The 18038-nt window shown below is 44.9% G+C and overlaps 1 protein-coding gene across 1 annotated transcript in view; it reads left to right on the top strand.

The window, feature by feature from the left end:
• The window catches only part of LOC147882013 (pentatricopeptide (PPR) repeat-containing protein), a 71392-nt gene that overhangs the window by 4286 nt on the left and 49068 nt on the right, over window positions 1-18038 (top strand). The window contains exons 3-7 of the mRNA XM_087401930.1: window positions 5348-5488; window positions 7351-7437; window positions 11952-12105; window positions 12417-12476; window positions 13078-13506. Of these exons, the coding sequence (XP_087258056.1) occupies window positions 5348-5488; window positions 7351-7437; window positions 11952-12105; window positions 12417-12476; window positions 13078-13506 (871 nt within the window). The remainder of the gene's footprint in view (window positions 1-5347; window positions 5489-7350; window positions 7438-11951; window positions 12106-12416; window positions 12477-13077; window positions 13507-18038) is intronic.

Below are 18038 nucleotides of genomic sequence, written 5' to 3'. Positions count from 1 at the left end.
GATGACAAGTTCACAATGTACACATTCGACTGCACTATTTCAGAAAGCAAAATTGCCAATACTTTTGGGATGACCTGATGAGATGGAGAAGAGTCTTGGGAAGCTTCGTGAGCAGGGTCGTACTCCATGGGCAATTACCCAGGTGACCCCTGTTGGTGGGCCCCGACTCTAAAGAGGGAGGGGATGTCCCCAAGTGTGATTTGTGTGTCAACCCTCTGTCTAAGCTGTTGGGTCATTGGCTTCGGGTCACGGTCATGTGGAGGCCTTGTCTCGTGGGGGTCCATGTGATCTGGCTGAAAAAACTCCGTGATAGAGCTCTGAGATGGATCAACCAAGGAAAAAGTATGCTCGTGTCTCCATGCTCGAAATATCCTCTCGTGGTGTCTGAGTACCTCATGAATGAAACTGGCCAAACATCGCTGGTTTGGGTAGGAGAGAAATCGGGCTAGAATCCCATAGCTATCTTTGAAGAGGTAGTAGAAATGCCCTCGGATCTCATAGTAAACAAGATACTTGAAGATGAAGTGCTCCTCTGTCTCAACCTCATGCGTGTGACATAATGTGCACATGTGCCTCTCCTTGGGTAGTCACTCTGCTCTGCCGCTCTCGATACGAAGTCTATGTGAAGAGACCCTGAATTTCCCAATAGAGATTCTCAGTGAGTGGGGTAAGCAGATCTGTGTGTATCCTAGGGGGTCAATGAAACCCTCCTCTGTGATGTGTAGGCAATGATCTCTGTAGAAGCTTCACTGGAAGTTTACTTGGTCCCAACCAGGTGCAAAATGTGTGGAGCTGTAAGAGATCCTCACGGATAACGTGGTTGACCTCGTGTGATAGGAGGGGAGAAAACGGAGCATCCATGTTGTACTGGAAGGGAGGTAGTCTATCCATGTGGATCCCCAGTTGCTCAAACCATCTCTCTGTGCGTGCATACCAACACCTCTGGTCCCCTTCTGTTGCTAGTGCCATAGAAGAGGACAGTGCTAGCCATGGTAGCTGCTACGTCCAGAGGTGTAATCCCCATACTCCTTGACTCGATATAGATACGTGATGACCTGAAAGGCAGCATCTAGTTGTAATGGGGGTGACCCAAACTCAGCCTAAATGATCTGGTGAGGAATGGATGGCTTACCACGAATCATGCGTGATAACATGAGAACCTGTAGCCGCTCCACACGGGCCCACTCTGTATCCGACAAGTCTGGCCCCCAACATGGGATAATGAAACTTCATAATGGCTGGGCGAAGGATCATGAGGGACGATGCATTGAGTTCATTGCATATGGGATTAACCTCCTAGCCTCGATCATAGGAAATCTCTTTAATGAAGTTGTTTGTTTGGGGTTTCCACACACCTGGACCATTAACACTATCTCACCCATTCACAAGGTAGGGGATCCCATGAGCTTGGAGAACTACAGGACCATTATGATTGGACATGTCATGTCCAAGATTTATGCATTAGTACTTGATTCTGAGGTCAGCAGATTTGCGGAGTGTCGAGGACTTAGAGTAGCAGGACAGGTTGGATTTTGGCGTGATCATGGAACCATGGATCACATTCTCATGCTCAGATGTATCATTGAAGAGGCGAGGGCACGGAAGCAGAGGGTTTATTGTTGCTTTGTGGATTTTCGCAAGGCATTTGACACGGTTTTGAGAGCCCGCCTCATATGGCGCCTACAGGATGTGGGTTATGACCAAGAGATCATTTGGGCTGTCATGGCACTTTACGAGAGAGTTTCAGGCAGAGTCTGGGCAGGATCAGGGTGGATAGACGAGATCATGAGCACTATTAGGGTCAAACAAGGGTGTCCATTATCACCTACCTTGTTTGGCTTCTACATTGACGAGCTTGAGACAGCGATGTAGACACAGGGGGGGTAGGTTGCTCTCTTGCGGGGGCACGCTGATCCGGATATTGCTTTACGCAGATGATGTGGCTCTCTTGTCCTCCTCACAGTAGAGGGACTCTAGAGACACCTTGATGCACTCCAGTTCTTTTGTGAGTCTCATGACTTGAAGGTCAATCTAGGTAAAACCAATGTTACGATCTTCAATACATCTCGAGCCGTCATGCGCCAGGAGCAGGTCACTTGTTGAGATACTTTCATCATACACTTATCTTGGGGTTGTCTTTTTCGAACCCATCTTCACATTGAGACCTGTGATGCAGGCACGCTTGGACAGAGGGTATGTTTCATTGGCCAGACTAGAGAGCGCTCGCACTTTCAAGATCCACGAACCAAGGGGTTGCTTTTTGACTCCTTGGTTCGTCTAGCCGGGGATGCACGGATGCAGGATGTGGGGCTTGGCATATGTGAGAGGTTAGGGACTGGCTGATTTGGGATGTCATAAAGTGTGCATGCATAATCATACCAGACTTGAGTGTCAGTGAGTGGTGAGGGGGACCGTCCCTCTAGAAATCTCCACCAAAAGTCCTTAGAGTTGTTAAACAAAATGTTCAGTAGCTTCTCCTCGTTCCAGCGAACGAAGTCTAGTTTCTTTCTATGTATTAGTCGACGATCCTTGCGTAGCGTCTCTGGTTAGCTTGGAAGTCTGTTTTTGGTTTTGAATCTGAGCTGACGATGTAAAGCCTTACACTCATCATTGTACCTACTATCACAGGGTACGGTCCCAGGGGGTGGTGTGAGGGAAAGCGTGAAGGGCAGCCTCGCGTAGTGAGCGGGTGTCCAGGGCAGCACGATCCTTTAATAGGGGTATGAAGTCAATATAAGCGAGAAGTATGTACAGACAGCTAGAGTAAGTAGGTGAGTGATTGCGGTCAAAGCGTATATTATGATAGGTGGAGTAAGAACTCAGTGGGGTGGAGGGTGCTGTGCGACGGGGAGTGGAAATGCTAAAGAAAAGATAGGTATGGTCAGCCCCTAGGGGGAGAGGTGCTACGGTAAAATCAGTGATGCAAGATGAGAAGGCAGGGGATCCCATGATATAATCAACAACGCTGGAGCCTCTCCCATGTGGAAAGCACGTGAAACCACTTGAGGCGGGCCATCTGTCAAGACCATTATAAAAATAAGATCATGTATCCTGCTGAGGTCTAGTAGGGCCTGCCCATAAGATATGATGGGACCTCGTATGTTAGCCGAAACTCATAGCATACCTGCATCCACTCTACCGGCAGTAGAGTGGAATCATCCCTGAAGTCGAGGAGTGGTGCTTGACGGGCGCCTGTCCTCGCGTTGAAGTCCCCAACTAGGAGGACTTCTCTGCGGCTAGAAAAGTCAACAATGGACTGATAAAGAGCAGCAAATGGAGATGTCTCATCCTCACGTCGAGTATCTCTAGCACAGTGGGAGGTTTCAAGGGAGAAGTAGCAAACTGCAACAAACAGATCCCGGCTGTCTATGTGCCGAATCCAGATCCAAAGAAACTTGGAATGTGCATCTCTCTGCTCTACTGAAATGGTCCCCAAAAGTGTGGATTTGTAAAGGACTGCTACTCACCTGACCCTTGAACTCCCCCTGTATCCCGCGTCTCATCTCTGTAGGCAGACTCCCATGTATACCCATTGACTATTGGTAGTGGGCGCTGTGGACTCTGACCATTGACTACTGGTAGTGTCTCTGTGTAAAAGACTATGTCGTGACTTGTATAGGATTCCGAGAAGTTCCTTGGTTTTGACCATAAAGTACCATTATAGTTCCAAATGGTGCAGGATAGGGTCTCGGATATCTGAGTCTCATAGACCCCACTTCCCTATGTAGGAGAGAGAGGAGGGTGAGGGGAAGAGAGAGAGAGAGAGATAGATTGGGAGAGAGTGTAGGCAGCACGTAGGAGGAAGGAGACGTGAGTAGATAGGATTAGATGTTACATCAAAAGTCCACAATGAGGGGTGGATGGGGACTTATATAGTCCCTCCACATTTCCCACCTAAAAGGCCTCGAAAAATAGCCCTTTTTCCCCCATAGAAAATTTCCCCCAAAATTTTACATCCTGGCTGTCCAAAAAAAGTGCAGCAACAGCAACTACTAATTAGCCCGGTAGGAGATAGGGGTGGTCCTGGACAAAGCTTTCTGGCTGCCATTAATTGTCATCCTCAGGGAGTCCCTGCCACTTGATAATATACTCTATGTAGACCTTGTTTCGGAGTACATGTTCTCTGAAACCCATGATGCGCTATGGGACATAGAGGATGTGACCCTTCTCATCCATAGGTAGTAGCTCAGGAAGGACTTGGACATGCTGTCCTACATGCGGCTTCAGCAAGGGTACATGGAAAACATTATGAATCTTGGAGGTACTGGGGAGCTCCAACTCATATGCCACCTCTCCAACTTTGTGGATAGGGACTGCAATACTTGTGAGCAAGCTTCGTGTTGGTGTTACCTTTCAGCGAGGCATAACGATTCTTATGGATGCGTAAATGCACATAATCTCCTTCCTCAAAAGACAGATACCTTGTGCGTTCATCTGCATACTTCTTCTGCTTGGCTTGGGCATCCTGCATATTCTTCTTAGCCAATTGCAGAAGGCATCCATTCTTTCCAAGTCACTTCTTGCTTGCTGATTTTTCAGTCACTTCTTCACAGCCATGTCTGAAATAAAAGGCCGCATCCCAACCTTGCTTCCGTATGCCAATAGAAAGGTGCTTGATACTGTTGTAACAAAATTTAGCAAGAGCCAACCACTTATCCTAGGACTTACTAAATAAGTTGAATGTTGAAGATTTAGTGAAATGTGATCTAACCTGGTATGACAAGTGAGTTTGATCACTGGCTGATAGTGCCTTGAGTAGGAGAGAATAGGAGAAGGCCAGCAAAAGGATTGATCCAGTGGGAAGCGACCAAAGTCAGGAGCCAGCAATCCAGGGCAAGGACTGTGGTGCTCAAGGGCCAGTCGAATGTAGGAATGTATGGATGTATATTGTTTATTCTTTTTTTGGGCGTGTGTAGTGGAAGGGGGACTAGAGTGTCCTTTGATAGCAATATGTGAGAAAGGGACCTTCTCCAGTAGGGTGTGGTTTCGAGTGATTTGCACAGCAGCTGGGCCAAACAAACTTTGTTTATGGGATCAGGCTTTTTTATGCGTAGTTTGATGGTTGGAGGTCTATACAAAGAGCCTTCATTCTTCTTTGTAGCCTAACATTGCAACACTTCCAGTCAAGGGGCCACTATCTTTCAAGGGTTACTTAACTTTTTCCATTTCTGCAGTGTAGCAGTCATGTCCTTCTCTTAGTGACATGTGGATCTTGTCTCTTTGTGAATTTTTTCTTCAGAGGACATGCATGGCATTCTCTAAATGCTTTTGATTTGTTGTCTTTTTGTCTGTTTCTATTTTTCTTTGATTTCTTATATGCTGATATTTGTCATGTTTTGTTGTGCAGTCTGGTGCATGCTTATGCAGTTGCAAGGGACATGAAAGGGGCTATTGCTTGTTTTGAGGAAATGGTGCAGGAGCACATTGAACCAACCATCGCTACCTATTGCATACTGGTCTCTGGATTTGCAAAACTTGGCAATGCAGAGTAAAGTCACAATCTCTTTCATGTCCGAAACAACCTAGGGTACCTACAGAATTCATATGATTATTATTCTCTGATTTTAATGGCTTCTATTTCTTATCATCACATGTAATGTTTGTTTAGTAGTTGGTTCAGATAACAGACTAAAAGGAACTGAAAGAGGGAAACGAAAATAAACTAAGAATTCAAGATTTCAACATCTTTCATGATAATTGACAGATAATGCATCTGTAATGGAAACCCCCTCCATGCACTCCCCTTCCCCCCCACGTGCCTTCCCAGCAAGATTTCAACATCTTCCATGACCCGCCCACCCCACCCCCCCGGGCCCCCCCTCCCCCTCCCCGTGCCTCCTTGTTGCTTCTGGACCCCCACGCCTGGATGTAGGCATGATTTACAAATACCTTTTGAACATAAAGTTGTGGATTATGCATCCAGAATCCTCAGTAAGTCAATTGCTCATCCATTCTAGAGATGCCATCAGCAAAGCATCTTTCTTCAGAAACTCTCAATCAAAGGAGGATGCCTGCCCGCAAAGTTCACTGTCGCATGGGCTAATAACTGAAACTGCAAGATGCTTTCAAGTAAACATTTTACTGCTCCAAATAGAGAAATAATTAGAAGGATTGAAGCTCAAATATAAAATGCATAAGGAGACCCCTTGTGAGATCAAGAGGTAAAGTGCCAGCAAGAGGGAGCTGCAAGAACACACAGTCAGTAAGAGGAAGCTCCAAAAAAGGACAACAGGAGTGGGCCCCCAGCTAGTGAGAGCTCCAAAAGAGGACAGCCAACAAGGAGCTCCAGGAGTGAACAGATAGCAAGAGGGAGCTCCAGACATAGACAGCTAGAAAAATGGAGCTCCAGGAGTGAACAGCCGACAAGCGGGAGCTCTGAAAGATGACATCCAGTAAGAGGAAGCTCCAAGAGTGGACAACAAGCAAGAGGGATATTTAAGAGTGGACAGCCTGCAAGGTGGGAGTTCTAGAAGAAAACGGCCAGTGAGAGGGAGCTCCAAGGGTGGACAGTCAGCAAGGGGGAACAGCTTATGAGCTAAGTAATGATTTTGGTTTGTTATGTGGCATCACCACATCATCCGGTGTTTCTGAAGTGCTCTATTCCTAGGCTAGTAGTGTTGTGGTCTTCATGCACACTTCTGTACATGCTGCTCCCCTCTAATTGTGAGAGTCTTAATCAATGTTAGCCTGCTGTTTTCTCCCTTTCTTTGCATCTATCTGCTTCCCTTTCACTATAACATCAAGAAGTTGGTGTGAGTACATGTGACTAGGTAGACTTCCATTCATGTTTGGCTGAAATTTTCTTTTGTCAAACAAACGGGCGATAACTCCTGGTACTGGAGACAGACTACAGTCCAATGGATGCATCGGAAACACATGTTATGGACATAGGTCAAACTTACAAAGTGCAGCTGCATATGTGACACACATATATTATGCTGTTCTTGTTTTTCTTTTGTTGGATACAACCATTTATGCACATTGAGATAGATACAGTCACACACATACACCTGCATACTTTAATATATATGTTGAGGATCATTCATTGTGTTTCTAGGAAGTGCGGCTTTTTATTCAGAAAAATGAGCACACATTTTGAATATCCTAAAGAAAAGGAAATGGTGGTGTTTATCGTACATAAATGAGAAGTAGGACGACAGAGAGGTTGAGAGATTTGTTAAAAATGTTTGTCTGTAGCTGATAATGGATATACAAGCCTTCGGTGCTGAAAAGGTGTCCTGCTAAAATATTGAACTTGCTTTGCATGTTTGTGGGAGAATGTTCATAGGTGATAATGCAACTCTTTGTTGATTATAATTGACTGTTGCATTGCTACTGTGTGTTTGGAAGAGCTGCAGACTATTGGTTTCAAGTGGCCAAGGACAAAGGGCTCTCTTTAAATGGGATTATATACAACTCCATAATCCATGCACACTGGTAAGTGGTTTAGGATTTATGTAATCCTTGAACTGATGTGTGGCAAGAATGCACTTGTGTGTTTTGTGAGTGCATTAAACCAAATGGGAAAATGATCTATGTGCTTTTCTTGAAGTATGATTGTGACGCCTTATCAGCCTTTAATTGTCAAACCCAGCTCAAGAGGAAGAATAATAAAATTTGTAAGGCAATCGCTATAGCTATGTGGATTCACTAAGTCCCAGAATATGGTGTTCATCAAAGTACTTGCAAAGACCATCTACTTGTCCATCTTTCATCTTGAATAAATTGTGCATGTGATAAGGTACAATGATAAATCATATCTTGCATGCATGCCATGGTGTATCTCAAAGTTCTCCTAGCTTATATTTTTACCTATACTATTTTAAACTGAGGACAGACACTTTTGCTTCAACCTTGTTTAACTATCCAAGATAAGCTTTGAAAGGTTTGCTATAGCTCGGAAGGCTGCCAATGATCCATTTTCAGTGACATGGGAGAAATTATCAATTGAATAACCGTAGAGGAATTAAACGTTGTATATGAATTGTGTTCTACCAACATAGTAGAAGGACATTCAATAACATGCACTGAGGCATATCTAAGTGGAACTAAGCCCAAGAGGCCATTATAATCCAGGCCAGATAGAGCTGCCAGATTATAAGCAACTTTTGAGGGTTTATAACATCCTATAGAGAAGAAATTTTCTGCACTTCTAGAGGACATAGACATCCAACCAACCCTAGATGTCAAAGCCCCACTCCTCACCTATTAGCAGCACAACATTGGTTGAGAGGGTTACTCCAGGCGATTATTGAGGGGGACCCAAAGATGGACGGGAGCCTGGACGAGAGATATACTGGCAGATAATCAGGGTAATGGGCCGATTGGGCAAGGAGGGGCACATTGACCCTCGTAGCATTCCAGAGGAGGATGCCTTGAGGTGGCACATGTGGCTTTGGGAGGGCTGGCCTTTGCGGGAGGTCCAGTGGGATCTGGGAGAATGGTACTGGCCTTCCAAGGTGGGCCACACAGAGCGAGTGGAGGAGGTAGCCTTGCCTTTTGGCACACAATTGTTCTCACATGACCTGGTTTTGACCGTTTAGTGTAAAGCCCCCCAGTGGCAGCTCTCACACAGTGTTCTCATGGGTAGACACTCTCGCCGGTACACGGGTAAGCCTTTTGCACAGAGCACCAGACCACCTCCAACATGGAGTTATTCTCATCACACGGTTGATGTCATGACTCCGGATGAGATCCGTGAGTGGAAAGAGAACCTTCTTCGACCATTTATTGCCATAGGGTATGTACCAGTGTATGATGCCGACTCGAGCCTCATTGGCCTTGAGAGATTAGATGCAGATTTTCCACATGTTAGCATGGATCAGCCCGTAGTTTTTGATCATGCACATTCCTCCGTAAGCCCTCAGCATGAGGCACACTTCTTGGTAAGCCCTCAGCACGAGGCACATTCGACAGTAAGCCCTCAGCACGAGGCATATTTGACAGTAAGTCCTCGGCACGAGGCAATCCCATCTACATCAGCGCAGACTGATCCTAGTGATGTACATCCATTACTCTCATGCATGGATCATGCAGTTATTCAGCAGGTAAGTCCTCAATACGAGGCACTAACATCTTCTGTTGCATGCAGAGATAATTGGCACAGTGCATCCAGCTCCTCAGGTGATTCCATTCTAGCATCCATCACTGATGCTCTCACCTTTGATACGGGGCACATCATCTCCTTGGACATAGTTGTCACGAGCAGTATAGATTAGAAGAACAGTCTTTAGGACATTCCAGCATCGGCTCAGTCATGCCGCATTGCACTACCCTTGGATCTAGTGATCACCACCTCCTTCGATCAGCGGATCATTCCTCAGAACGAGGATACCTATGCATCAGTGCGGTCTTGCCCCAGTGCAGTGGACATCATTAGGTTCATCCATAGCGCAACTTGGGGAGACTCAGTGTTTCAGCATGCACTTATCGCTGTAGTATACAGTCCTTACATGATGCAAATTAGTGGTTGGATCCACGACTTCAGATCGGTCCCTTCATCAACATTTGACACCTCATATGCCTCAGGGACATCTTGTGTTTTCACAGTTGTATTTTAGACTTCTAGACCTTTACACTGTCAGCTCCTTCTCGACGAGCCTATGACAGTTGCTACATCCCATGGTGATGGATGTTAGCCATGCACACAGCAGACGACCTCCAGCTCATGACAGTTGAGCATACAGGCTGAACATGTTCCTATACCTTGTCATTTGTACATGCCCCTTCATCAGAAGAGCAACGTATCACACTTAACCTTTGGCCCCAAATTTTCAGCCCCTGGATCACTCTGTCCACACCGACTATGCGGTCTTCTTTGACCCCGCATCATTTGACAGAGATTACAGTACTGCAGTATATCTCACACATTGCTGTTAGTTCTTTTGTGTTGGTGACACCCTTGTATGTCACAACCTAGTGGATCACATTGCCATAGCTACATCGACTAGCTTCACATCCGGATGCCTCAAACCAGCTGCACAGTCCACAATGACTTATGACATGTTCAGCTTTGACTTGTCCAGCACGCAGCCATACACACAGTTCTTCACACAGTCATCTTTCAATCGACCAGTCTTTGATTCAAGTAGACTTGACTTTCTGCATATTTCCTTCCTCTTCCCTTTGGCCTATCTTGTGGGTTTTATTCCCAAAGGCGAAGGATGACCCACAACTTAAGAGGGGGAAATCCACATCTTGTACAGGACCACATAAGTTGTACTCATTGTACATGCTTCCGCTACGTAGTCATTGTGCTCACGCATACACATACTACTCTGATTTCCTTCAGTTTTCTTTTCAGTTTTGGATGCTATCATATGCACCAAACGAAATCCACAAACAGGTCTTATACATGCACCCTCTACTTACCTAGTGTAATTTAAGAGGGGGTGTTAAAAGATAGTGTAAATGGCACTATTTACATAGGGCATAGGGGCAAACCCTAACCTTAACCCTAACCCTAATCCTAAGGGGTTCACATGTATATCTTCATGTTCATTGTCGATACACTTAGTGTACATGTAGCTATATCGTGTGCACTTCTCTCTCACTTCCGCTATCATTATGTGATCTTGAAGGCTTATGCAAATGGAACATATGATTTGAAGGAGCTTAGTGGAAAGGTTCTTGGGAATAGGTAAATGGATTCCGCCTTAAGAGTTTAAGCCAAGACAAGACATATAAATAAGAAGGATGATACATGCAAACAAATGAAAATGCGAACAACACGCGTAGTGTGGTGTGCAACATTGTTTGCTTTTGTCTGCCAATCATGTCTTCCTACTTGACAGCCAAAGGACGATGGAGTCGAGAGGAAGATGGAGGGTTCTGCTAGCTTCCGGATGCGACAAGAATCTTGGAGATCAGAGATGTTTAAAGGGATATATAGAATTTCGGTAACCCTTGCTATTTCATGTAGTACTCAATATAGGATCTATTCTTGAGAACTAAGTCCCTGAATCCAATGATTCTCTCAGGTATATACTGTGCTCGTCCCTCATCTATGGGTGGACGCTCCTCTATAACCTGGTCTAAGAGACCCAGATATATCTTCAAGAGAGACACATGAAAAACATTGTGAATTCTTGCTAAAGGAGGAAGCTCTAATCTATAGGCTACATTCTCAATCTTTTATGGCACCTTACAAAGACCATAATAACGATGAGCCAAATTACTATTGGTATTTCCCTTTAATGAAGCATGCCTAGTCTTGGGAAGCCTGAGGAAAAACATGGGCTCCTTCTTCAAAGAATAGCTCCCTACGATGCTCATCTGCATACTCCTTCATTCGAGCTTGAGCTTTGACCATGTTGTCTTTACAAGCATCGCATGGACCAGCAAAGGGCGCTGGATAGCTACACAGTCCTACTCTCAAGGGGGTAGGCACACCAACACCGCAGGCCCTCACTCATCTACACTAGCGTCACTCACTGAGCAGGCACACCCACAAGCAAGACCCTCTCTCTCTAGGTGACATCAGGAGATGTTGACCTCTAACAGCATGATGCGTCAAACTCGAAATAAAAAGGTTACGCTTTCCTGCATGCAGTTGCTTTTTCATGGAAGCAATGTGTTTTTGTATTTGTCGCATATGTCTAACTGCCTCTACTTTTGACTTGGATGCAGGTGTGTCCTACATCACAACTCAATGTAGCTTCTGAATTTCACATTTTCTAAAGAATTTTTAGAGATTTCAAGCACTATTACATGTATGCCTTTTGCTAGATGACAAATGCACTATAGTTGCGATTGGATCCTAGTGCTTTATGTTGTTATCTTTTTTATTTATCTCTCATCACTGAGATTTTTACTATGTGCTGCTAAGGTGCTAGGCAAGAGCTGCATTGCAATTACAATACTATTATTAAGGGGCTCTGTGCTTACTAGTCTGCCAATTATTGTATTCTTTCTTTAACACATGAACTGGTGGCTTCTCATTTTTTGATCAGCAAAGCAGGCAACATGGAACGCGCAACGGCCTTGTTAACAGAAATGGAGAATGATGGAATTGAACTGACTGCCACATCATACGAGACAATGATCGATGGATATGCTAGTGCCCTTGATGAGTCTAAGTGTCTGGATTTCTTTCAGAAAATGCAGGTTAGTCTTCTATACATCATAGGGAGTCTAAAGTGAATTTGTATGTGTGGTCATTCAAGGGATATGAGCTGTCCAGAAATTCACTGTATGGATTTTGTTGAAAATGGGTATGTGAACTAGGGGCAATGGGTCAGTAGTTGAAGATTTGTGACACCAAGGTATAAGACTCTTAAGAGTCTGAAAAAATACAATGCTACTATATCTTTGAGGTTATCAGTGTCTCTTGTCAATTTAGTGGCTCATATCAAAATATTTTGTTTTGTTAATTTGATGTAGTGATTCATTTTAGCATCCTTCTTTTTATTGGACAGGAAGCTGCAATACAACCAAGTGTGATTAGCTATGGTTCACTGATCAATTTGTATACTAAGGTATGGCAATATATCTTTTATTTTGACCTTTTTGCCCTCAGTCAGTGCTTTCTAAGTGTCCAACTGATCTGGTGTGTGCTACACAACCTGTTTTATGGTTCGTGGGTTAGTCATCATATGCCATATGGGATAGGATTTATTCATGGATTGACATAGTTTTGGGTTTTCTTGAATGGGCTATGCTTATGAGTGTTCCCAATTTGCAAGTCTAATCTGAATACATGGGAAGTTTCATAATAAGCTAGGGGTATCCATGAGGTAGCATGTGCAACACTTGTAAGTTGTTTCTGCAAATTATTGCATTTCAGTCTTTACCTTCCTGTATTACACAAATATTTAGTAATTCAAGGAGGAAAATGATTTCCTGAATACTTACCTTTGATTTGGTTTACCCATCGACCTGTGAGGTGCTTCCGTGTCTGTGAGGCACATTATGCGTGTATGAAACAGTCCTATAAACAAGTTCCGGGTAAAGTTAATCATGCAAATTACATTAGAAACTTCGTGTTTCATAGAATTTTTACGTGTTCAAAACAGAACAAGGGTCTGCATGCAGTGGTGTGATCTTATGTCTTAATTAAACTTGGTTGGTTGAATGCAGACTGGGAGGATGACCAAGGCATTGGAGGTCATAAAGAAGATGGAAGCATCTGGAATAGCACAAAACAAGTTGACATATACAATGCTAATGAATGGATATTTGCATGTAGATGATTGTGCAAATGCATTTGCAGTATTTGAGGACATGTTGAAGGCACGTCTAAAGCCTGATATAGTGACATACAACATTTTGATCAATGCATTCTGCAAGAGTAAGCAGATGGATCGTGCAGTTAGCGTTCTTAATCGAATGAGAAAAGAGGATATGAGACCTACACCACAAACTTTTACTATTCTAATGGATGGTTTTGTCAAGATTGGTGACATGAAGATGGCATTGAAGACACTGGATGATATGAAGAAAGCAGGATGCCCACCATGCAGAATAACGTACAATGTCTTAATTTACGGCCTTGTGCAACAGGGTCAGGTTTGTAGAATTTTGACATAAAAAATTGTGTTTCTATCTTTGTACTTATTGTGTGGTTCTCCTTCATTGTCTGCTGTAGTTAAATATGTCCGTTGTGATGTACCAGGAGAATTTACCACTACTCAGTGCTCAACTTTTTTCAATAAGAGATATTGGACTTCCTTCAAGTCCTCACTTTGTAACAGACCCTATCTGAAGGGTGAGGTTGGTAGGCCTCTAAAAGTGTCTTACATTCTCTGCATCATAATTGAACTGGGAAATGCTCTTCGGACTTGAGGATGGAGGTTGAATAAGAAGGGACAACCTGTCTTCTCCATCCCCAATACCCAGAATGATAATTGAACTATAGAAATGCTCTTCGGGCCGGAGGATGGAGGTCGACTCAGATGGGACAACCCATCTTCTCCATCCCCAATACCCGTCCTCAAGTCACATCTGGTAAGATAGAATCGTTTCTTGGAAAGACCTCTCCTTTTTCGACCTCCCTGCATATAAATGAGCATATTGTGCCTTTTCATGGGGAAAAGAACTGGAGGACTCAAGAAACTTTGGAGAAGGAATGTTCCTCCCACTCCCTCGACTGCCCCCATTGCCAATGATGGAAGAGTGCCACCTATAGAGGTGAGACAGCAAGGGAAGACTGACTCCTTGCTTGAGCTGCTCGTTCCCTGTCGCCCTTCCTACGCTGGGGCAGTTCAAGTGTTTCTGGCAGAAAGTAAGACTTGACACTTTGGCACTCTTATGCATGCATGCTATATTATATTACCTAACCAGCCAGCACTCAATCTCTCGCACCCACCACACTCTATGTCCTGCACACTTTTTACTGCCAATGGGGTCAAACATGCTACCCTAAGCTCCACAACGGCCGACGAACAAAAGACCATGAGGGCCTACGTACTGAGTTCATTGCATATGTAATAGATACTATGGCCCCACTCTTAGCAAAGCTTTTGAAGCTGTTTGCACTGGTTTCCCTCACACCTTGATCCTTAACACCATCACTCCCATTAATAAGATAGGGGGATTTCATGAGCTCGGAAAACTACAGGATTGGACATGTCGTGTCCAAGATCTATGCATCAATGCTCGACAAAGAGGTTAGCTGGTTTGCAGAGCTTTAGGGACTCAGAGTTGTGGGGTAGGCGGGCTTGTGGAGACATCACGGGACCCTAGGTCACTTACTCACAGTCAGAGGTGCCATTGAGGAGGCCAGGGTAGAGAGCTAGAGGGTTTATTGCTGCTTTGTGGATTTCCACAAAGGTTTGACATAGTGATGAGAGCTCGTCTCATCAAAGGTTTGCAAGACTTGGGGTACGATCTAGAGATCATCTGGGCAGTCATGGCACTTTTCAGGCAAGGTTCAGACAGGTGCAGGGTGAACAAAGGAGATTATGAGCGCTATTGGGGTCAAACAAGGTTGTCATTATTACAAACCTTGTTTGGCCTCTATATAGACGGTGCCAAGTGCAGGCCATCATCTCCCAGTCGTATTGATGCCCTCTGGGCCCTGGTATGTGCCTTGTAGCTTTAGTTATTGGCACTTAGGTCACCTAGTACATTTAGTGTCTTATGACACCTAGTACTAGTGGTACCACTAGGACACTGTCCTAGGGCTCCCCTTTATTTTGTACTTTGTACTTTCATTTGTTAGTTGTTGATGTGACGGCTTTTAGCACTTTGCTCCACTCTTGTACCTCCTTTTGCTTCCTTGAGCCTACAGTGGTATTAGAGCAGGACAAGCTCTTGGACCACCTCCACTTGCCTCCCTCACCGCGAGCTCTATCAACTCAGCCCAAGAGCCTCACCTCGCAACTCGCACGTGCAGCAGCCCCATCCGTATAGGTCGTACGGAAATCCGTACATGCTCAATCTGTGACGTCGTATAGTCCTTGTGACTTGCTCCGATTGCTGTGACGCCGTACAGCCCTTGCGCTCCTGTCCGTACTACGTACGGGTTTCCATACTGCAGTACCACCGTCAGCCGTACAATCCCCCGTGCTCCATCCGTACAGCTTCCTGAGCATTGTCAGTACAGCTTCTGTTCGACGCCCGTACACTGTACGGATACTGTACAAGCGACCTGCAAATATCCCACTGTACAGTCCGTACACTGTACGGATTTTGTCGTACAGCGCCGTACAACAGTACGGTTTAGCTACAGGTTGTCCATACGGCCACTTGTGATGAAGCTATGAATAGCCATGGATAGGAAGACCCTCATGAGCACAAGGGTGACCTTGAAAGGAACCCGGATCTACCTGGACGATGAACTCACCCTCCTACAGCAGGAACACCGGAGGGAAGGTATGGTACACGTCATGGCAGCAAGAGAAGCAGGTAAATGGGCTGCATACAAAGATGGTAGAGTGATCATCCAAGAGAGAAGAGATCAGGACCGAGGGAAGAAAAGGAAGAGAAAGAGGAGGGTGAATTATGACGGTGCCGGACCAGAGGGACACAAAGTGGACTGAGAATTGCAGCGTGGAACACTCTGGTCTGATCCAGGTGGTTTCTCGGAGACATACACTGACAGAGATATGGTTTTCTATACTGAGACACATGAGAGCCCTGAGAGAGGATTGCCCACCGTGACAGAACATACATGGGATTCATCTCATAGGAAGAAGACGAGGAGAGACACTGGTGTGCGGGGTCCGGGGGGAGTGGCTATCCTCTTTAGATCACACGAGGCCTCTCATATCAGTGGCACGGAGAGAGGAGCATGCGCGACACATGTGGATACGAGTCCAGCTACTAGACGCAGTGTGCTATTTCCCTCCAGATACCTCATCCTATGCACGTGACTTAAAGAGGGAAAAGTGCCCCTAACTAGCTTATTAAATTACATTGGTCACTGCTGAATTATATCTATAATTCTAACACCCCCCTGCAGTGCCAATGTCATGTACAAGGATGATTAATCACCAAATGGATATAAGTTCAGGGCACTACGAAATGCCTCAAACTTTTCACGAGGAAGTGCTTTGGTGAAAATATCTGTAACATTGTCATGTGTGGACACAAAGATCATACTGATCTCTCTTGCATGCAACTTCTCTCTGACGTAGTGATAGTGAACCTCAATGTGCTTCGTGCGAGCATGAAACACTGGATTCTTTGCCACTGCAATGGCACTCTGACTATCATTGAGAATTGGAGAAGGACCCTCCAATGACAGATGAAGATCAGCAAATAGACGACGCAGCCAGACACATTCAACTGCTGCTGTGAAAGCTGCCCTGTACTCAGCTTCACATGATGAGGTAGCCACTGTAGATTGTTTCTTGCTCAGCCAGGAAATGCAAGCTTTACCCAAAAAGAAACAATTGCCACTAGTGGACTGCCTAGTGTCATAATCACCAGCCCAATCTGAATCATTGTAGGCATGCATCTGCAAGTCACCCCCCCTGGGAAATAACAAGTCAAAAGACTTCGTGCCCTGCAAATAACGGAAGATGCGCTTAACTGCCTGCCAATGCATATTTTTTGGGCTGTGCATATGCCTGCTCACCTAAGATACTGCAAACTGAATATCAGGTGTAGTGTTGCAGAGATAAATGAGGCATCCAACAGCCGGACTGTAAAATGTGGCATCAACTGATTCTCTTGCATCATGCATTGTGAGTTTCAGCCCTGGCTCCATGGGAGTGGCTATGGGCTTACAATCATGCATGTTAAATCTGTCCAAGAGTTTCTGAACATACTTGGACTGAGACATAACAGTGCCACGTCTCTCTTGAGAGAACTGGATCCCCAAATAAAAGTGAAGTAGCCCCAAATCTGACATGTCAAAGTTGGTCTGCAAATCAGCTTTGAAATCTGCAATATTATCTTCATTGGACCCTGTGAGCAGTAAGTCATCGACATAAAGAATGATGACTAAAATTTCCCCCCCATCCTTCTTGATGTTGTAGAGGGTGCTCTCAGTAGACTATTGTGCAGCCCCTTGTTGGTCAAAAAGGCATGAATCTTGGCATACCATCCACGAGGGGCCTGTTTCAGCCCATACAAAGTTTTATTCAGCTTGCATACCTGAAGTGGATTTCCTGAAATTTCAAAGCCTGGAGGTTGTTTGACATAAACCTCTTCCAACAGGTCTCCATTTAGGAAGGCTGTTTTAATGTCCAACTGATGAACATTCCACTCAAAATGTGCAGCCATTGCAATAATAGATCGGATGGTGGTCATCCGGGATGTAGGAGCAAAAGTCTCCTCATAATCTATGCCCTTTTTCTGAGCATAGCCTTTGGCAACCAGCCTTGCCTTGTATCTGTCAATGGAGCCATCTGGCTTCCGTTTCACCTTGAAAACCCATCGTGTACCAATGGCATGTTTACCTAGTGGCAAGTCCAGGACATCCCAAGTCTGATTTTTCTGAATGGACTGCAATTCATCGTGTATGGCATTCATCCAATGCACATTGTCCTTTGCTTCTTCGAATGTTGCAGGCTCCTCCTCATCGAGAAGAGTATCTGCATATGCTGATTCCACTGAATTAGCACCTTCCATGTGCCTTACTGCATTGCGAG

The sequence above is a fragment of the Dipteris shenzhenensis genome, chromosome 30, assembly GCF_047967505.1.
Source record: "Dipteris shenzhenensis isolate YYH24624 ecotype China chromosome 30, Dip_SZ_1.0, whole genome shotgun sequence".
NCBI lineage: Eukaryota > Viridiplantae > Streptophyta > Polypodiopsida > Gleicheniales > Dipteridaceae > Dipteris > Dipteris shenzhenensis.
Note: the sequence above shows the minus strand (reverse complement) of the source record. Positions and strands in the feature narration are given on the sequence as shown.